Source organism: Armigeres subalbatus, chromosome 2 (genome assembly GCF_024139115.2).
Source record: "Armigeres subalbatus isolate Guangzhou_Male chromosome 2, GZ_Asu_2, whole genome shotgun sequence".
In the NCBI taxonomy this organism is placed as follows: Eukaryota; Metazoa; Arthropoda; class Insecta; order Diptera; family Culicidae; genus Armigeres; species Armigeres subalbatus.
Window position 1 is genome coordinate 314,799,378 of NC_085140.1, and position 5,714 is coordinate 314,805,091.

Consider the following 5,714-nt stretch of genomic DNA (forward strand, 5'->3'; position numbering starts at 1 on the left):
GTTGTGATGCATACCTTTCTTCCAAAATAAATGAAAATGTGAGAAAATAATTCCGAATTTTTATGTCCCCATCTTTTAAATTCATTTATCGGCCTCTCTGGAGTGAAGAACCAATGATTTCTTTTTGCATGTATTGTCACAGCAGTATATCTGACCTGTAATGCTGGGTAGACACCTTCACGTGGTGTGTTACGGGGTAAGATCTACCACGGTTACATTGCCAGCTACAGGCAAATCCCGACCCAACGATACCTAATTAAAATCAGGGTCTGTTGATGACAGGCTACAGGTTAGTAGCTGTCCAACATTTATATTTTGGTTTGGTGGTGCTACGTAAGATATTCTCTTCATTTCATTGATCAACGTATGTGGAAACGGATCGTGGGGTATAAATAACTTTTGAGCTGGATCTGTAATCTAAGCAAAAGGAGACAACTTTGGTGAAGGAAGCCGGAGTTTAGCGATTTTTTGAACAATACAAGACCTATATTAGACAGGTCACAGGTGAGTGACGGTCCATTAGCTTCGTAGCCGTGTCGGCGGTACTTCCTGGGTCTCTTTTGTATATTTTCCGGTACAATTGCTTGCATCGTGTTCCGGTAAAACTGATAGTGTGGGTATGGCTGGAAGGATTAAAGATAAAATTAAAAAACGCGAGCGTGTTTTTGCTGCTTTGCGTCGGCATTTACCATTTATAGCCACATATGACCCAGCGGCTAATCAAGGGCAGGTTCAACCACGGTCGGACAAATTAGAGGCAACTTGGGATGATTTTCATGAGCTACAAGAGGAAATTTGTGAGTTGGATGCAAAGGGGGAGTTTGAGCAAGAGAGTAAGAGACTAATAATGCATATGGTGAATTCGAGACTCAGTATTATGAGCTACCAAACTTGCTCCTCGTGGCCTGGGCCAAACCTGGAGAACTCTATGCGGAATAACAGTGCGTTGGGGCTACATACTGGGGTTCGTCTGCCGCAAATTTCGTTGCCGGAGTTCGACGGAGACTACAAGGGGTGGCTTTGCTTCAAGTCTACTTTTGTTTCGCTAATCCACGATTCCCAAGAACTCAGCGATGTGCAGAAGTTGCATTACCTGAAATCTGCATTGAAAGGGGAAGCGGCCAAGTTGATCGAGTCTCTAACGATCACCAACGACAACTACGTGATTGCTTGGGAAACTATTGCGAAGCGATACTCGAATGAATATCTGCTCAAAAAACGGCACCTTCAGGCGTTAATGGAGTTCATGGATTGATGGATGAGTTCGATCAACGTCTGAAGGTATTGAAGCAGCTTGGGGAGAAGACTGAGCACTGGAGAGCGATGATTATCCACTGGATGTGCTCGAAGCTGGACACACATACTCTGCAGCTATGGGAGGATCATGCAGCTGAGGAAGCCAACATTCGTGGCTTTGGTGGATTTTTTAGAGAAGATAACGAGGGTTCTGGAAGCCGTGCAGTCCAATACTGGCAAGGTCAACAGTGTTCAGCCAAAGGTCCAGATGAAGCGAGAGAAATAGGCGGTTCATACTTCGATGGAGAGCGGAAGAAGTGATCCATTGTGTCAATGTTGCGGCGAGCAGCATTATCTGGTTCGGTGTGCCAAATTCCAAAGTTTAGGATCTAAGGAGAGATAGGATTTCATCAACAGCAAAAGACTTTGCAGCAACTGTTTTAAATCCGGGCATTGGGTGTGGGATTGCAACTCCAGATCTGGCTGCAAGACCTGCGGGAGGAAGCATAACTCTCTAATTCATCCAGGGTTTCAAACCAGTAGTGGGGGTAGCAACAACAATGGTTCCAATGACAATCGCGCATCTGCCACATCTGGGAGGAAGGATAACGGTGCCAGGGCGCACGTTGCAACGAAAACTGTGGAAGAAGCTCAAGACGATGCTGCTGAAGGAGCTGTAGCCGGATCGTATAGCGTTGGGACCAAGCAAGGCAGCGTGCATTTGAGCGTTTTTCTTTCTACTGTGGTTGTATGGGTACAAGATCAGAATTGTTGGCTCGTGCATTGTTGGACAGCGGCTCGCAGGTCAACGTGATAAGTGAACGGTTGTGTCAAATGCTCAAATTGAAGAGGCGGACAATATGCGTGCCAATCACAGGAGTTGGGCAAGCGGAGCTGGTGGCGAAACATGCCGTTCGCTCTACAATCAGTTCCAGAGTCACGGATGTCATGATCGGAATGGAGTTTCTGGTACTAAAGAGGATGACTTCAGAGCTACCGTGTGTAACGGCTCCGATTACTCATTGGAAGATTCCACATGAGCACCAGTTGGTGGACCCACAGTTCAACACAAGCGGGCGAATTGATTTGCTACTGGGGGCCGAACATTTCTTCAGCATCCTTTATGCGAGAGAGATGAAACGAGTCACTTTAGGTCCACAGCTGCCAATTCTTGTAGATTCTGTGTTCGGATGGATCGTGTCGGGGAAAAATGCAAGCCTACAACAAAAGAGGTCGGTGAAATGCTGTACTGTAACTACCCCTGTCAAGCTCGAAGAAATGCTGGAAAGATTCTGGAAGGTGGAAAGTTGCAGTGAGCAACTAGCATGGTCGAAGGAGGAGCAGGACTGCGAGGAGGACTTGAAACGAACTCATTCAAGGGCGGACGATGGGAGGTACATTGTTCAGTTGTCGAAGCAACCAAATTTCGATCGAATGCTGGGTGAGTCAAGAACTGCAGCGTTGGATAAGCACCGAAAATTAGAGAATCGGTTGGAGAGGAATCCTAACATGAAGGAACAATACCACACCTTCATGAAGGAATATTTGGACATGGGTCACATGCGCAAGTTAACGGACGAGGAGAAGCAAGCAGAGGCCAACGGAATGGAAGGAAGAGCTCAACCGACGGTCTTTTACTTACCTCATCAGGCAGTGCTCAAGGAGTCGAGCACGACAACAAAGTTGCGCGTCGTATTTGATGCCTCAGCATGCTCCAGTAGTGGCTATTCCCTCAACGATGTTCTGTTGATGGGACCGGTTATTCAGGATGAACTTCTCCATGTTCTTGTTCGCTTCCGCAAGCATGCAGTGGCTCTTGTGGGGATGTAGAAAAAATGTACAGGCAGGTTGTACATGATGCAGACGATTCTCTGCGCTTGAGAATATTCTTCCGGCTCAACGAGAATACGCCAATTGCAGTCTTCGAGCTGCTTACAATAACGTATGGGTTAAAACCTGCATCATATCTGGCAACCCGTGCACTACAACAGTTAGCAGTCGATGAAAGTATACGTAGAGGGAGCAATAGTTCTACGGGAAGACCTAACATCGTTAATGGCCAAAGGGGGTTTTCCTATTCGTAAATGGTGTTCGAACTACTCTGAAGTCTTGGCTGGTATTCCTAAGAATCAATTAGGAACTAATCTCACCATTACTTTTGATTTGAGCCCGGACGAAAAAGTTAAAACTTTAGGCATCACATGGGAACCTAGAGCGGACCAACTCCGCTTCCTATTCAACGTTAGCGACGATGGACGTGATTGGACTAGACGGAGTATTTTGTCTGCGATAGTGACGCTGTTTGATCCGCTCGGATTGATTTCTCCCGTGGTGGTGACTGCGAAAATAATAATACAGGAGTTAGAGCTACTGCAGTCCGGATAGGATGCACCGGTTCCAGCGCAGCTAGAGCGGAAATGGAAGGAATTTCATCATCACCTATCTAAACTGGCCGAATTCAACATTCCCCGATTTGCCTTCGTCGCGGAATTCGTTGATGTACAGTTGCATTGCTTCGCCGACGCCTCTGATCTCGCTGCCGATTTGGTGTCCCGAGGAGTTCAAGTCGATGATTTCTTGCAAAGCAACCTACGGAAAAATGAACCGCCCTGGTTAAAGGAATCTCCCTCCAAGTGGAATTATTCTTTATATTACAAGAATTTACAAGAATAACTATCTGCAATCTGAAATAAAAATATGAATCGTTTTAGACATGATGCAACACATTTTAGACACCTCAATTTAGTCGAATTTTTAATTTATGCTGGTCAATTCAGTCAGTGCAAAGTCTTATATTTCGATTGGTATGCTTCAACAAGAAGATTCTCGTTTTTGAATGAATCACATACAGTAGTGGTTGGTTTCCTACACGCCGATGCCGTATCCAGGCGCTATCGTATATGTAAAAATAGCCAGCAAGAGTTAACCACCTGAAGTTTGTATGGTGAAAGACATCTAACGCTGGTTTTCTCAACAGCAGGGACTTCTCACGAAAATCTATTTGGTACCAGTTATGTAGGAAGGTGTTCGCTGCTACGCCTACCGAATATTTTTTCGATTAAGTTGCCCATTTTCGAGATATTAAACTTTAGATGCTTTTCGCCATACTGTTTTCCGAAAGTTAACTGCTAGCAAATATATTATATTAACAATATAGATCACTCTCATGCAATACTGGCGACCCATGCTTTAGCGCCACCCGTGACAGAAATGCAACTACTACACGCTAAAATTTCGCGCAACCCTAATTGACGTAAGTGGTGTCAAATCTAAATAGCAAGAGTCCTTCATGAAATGGACGGAATGGCAAAACTGTGGAATCGATATTTTTTTTACTATTATGCATCTCGAGATAAAATAGAATACTGCGGCTTCCTGGTGGTTGCTTCTCAGGTAATCGCAACGGTCGTTAAACACAACAGAGTAAATGAAAAACTCACACACCGTATGCACTTGACATGATAAACACTCTCCATGTACTCAGTGACTCCGGTTGTCTCTCACTAATACAATTGAACACTGCTGTCATTTCGCGAAAAACACGTGGTTTTGTTTTGAGCGGGAAAATTCTGCCTATCTTTTAACAAGGCGGCTATCGTAACGTTTACGTTCGCAGTCGAGCCTGCGTGTGTAAGACCGCCGCAGCATTCTAGAAAAAGATAAGCACGACAATAGTTAGTTTACCATAAACATGGCCAATCAACAGGAAGCGTAAACCCGATTTCTGAAGTTTGGACACTTCCATCCAGCAGACGACCTTTTTAATTTTTGTTGGAGTGTGCCACTGCGACCAGTTCCTCCTGGCGCGGGGTTTATTGCGGATCATAACAATACATCATGTGGGATGTAATACCTAAAGCATTTTTTTTTATTATTTTACCTGTGCTACGTAAATTCGTGCCCATCAAAAGATACATAGTACACGCCTGGCAGGGAGCTCTCGATACTACACATCAAATTAAATCTCGCTTAACTTTTCAAAAGGTCCTAAGTAACATTTTTTTAATGATTTAATTTGAATATTGCAATCAACAGATTAACATGAAATATGTTGATTGCAATATTCAAATTAAATCATGAAAAAAATGTTACTTAGGACCTTTTGAAAAGTTAAGCGAGAAATATATACTGTCATAATGCAACAAGTAAATTTAAAACAAGAAAAAATAATCAACGTAGGCGCTACATGAAAAGACAAAAACTTCACCACTTTCGGATTTAACAACATGCTTCTCGATGCAAATCTCTCCTTTTTTTATAGAATGCAGCAAAAATAAGGTAATAATAGTGGAATACTTTATGGAAGTCATTCCTACTGCGTTCAGTGGATGAAATGCCGACAGTAAAAAGCAGGGGTCTGCGAAGCGGCCATGTTTCTGATGCTAGCATCAAAATCATCGATAAATTTAATACGAAGGCGTAATCATAATCGTTGAAACCTGCCATTGAAAATGTATTTTGAATATCATGATATTTTG

The 5,714-nt window shown here is 43.6% G+C and overlaps 1 protein-coding gene across 1 annotated transcript; it reads left to right on the forward strand.

The window, feature by feature from the left end:
• The first annotated feature begins 1,986 nt into the window (after positions 1-1,986).
• On the forward strand, positions 1,987-3,066 carry LOC134209871 (uncharacterized). Its single transcript, XM_062685889.1, has one exon. It carries the CDS (start codon positions 1,987-1,989, stop codon positions 3,064-3,066), a length of 1,080 nt encoding a protein of 359 aa, XP_062541873.1.
• Positions 3,067-5,714: the final 2,648 nt, after the last annotated feature.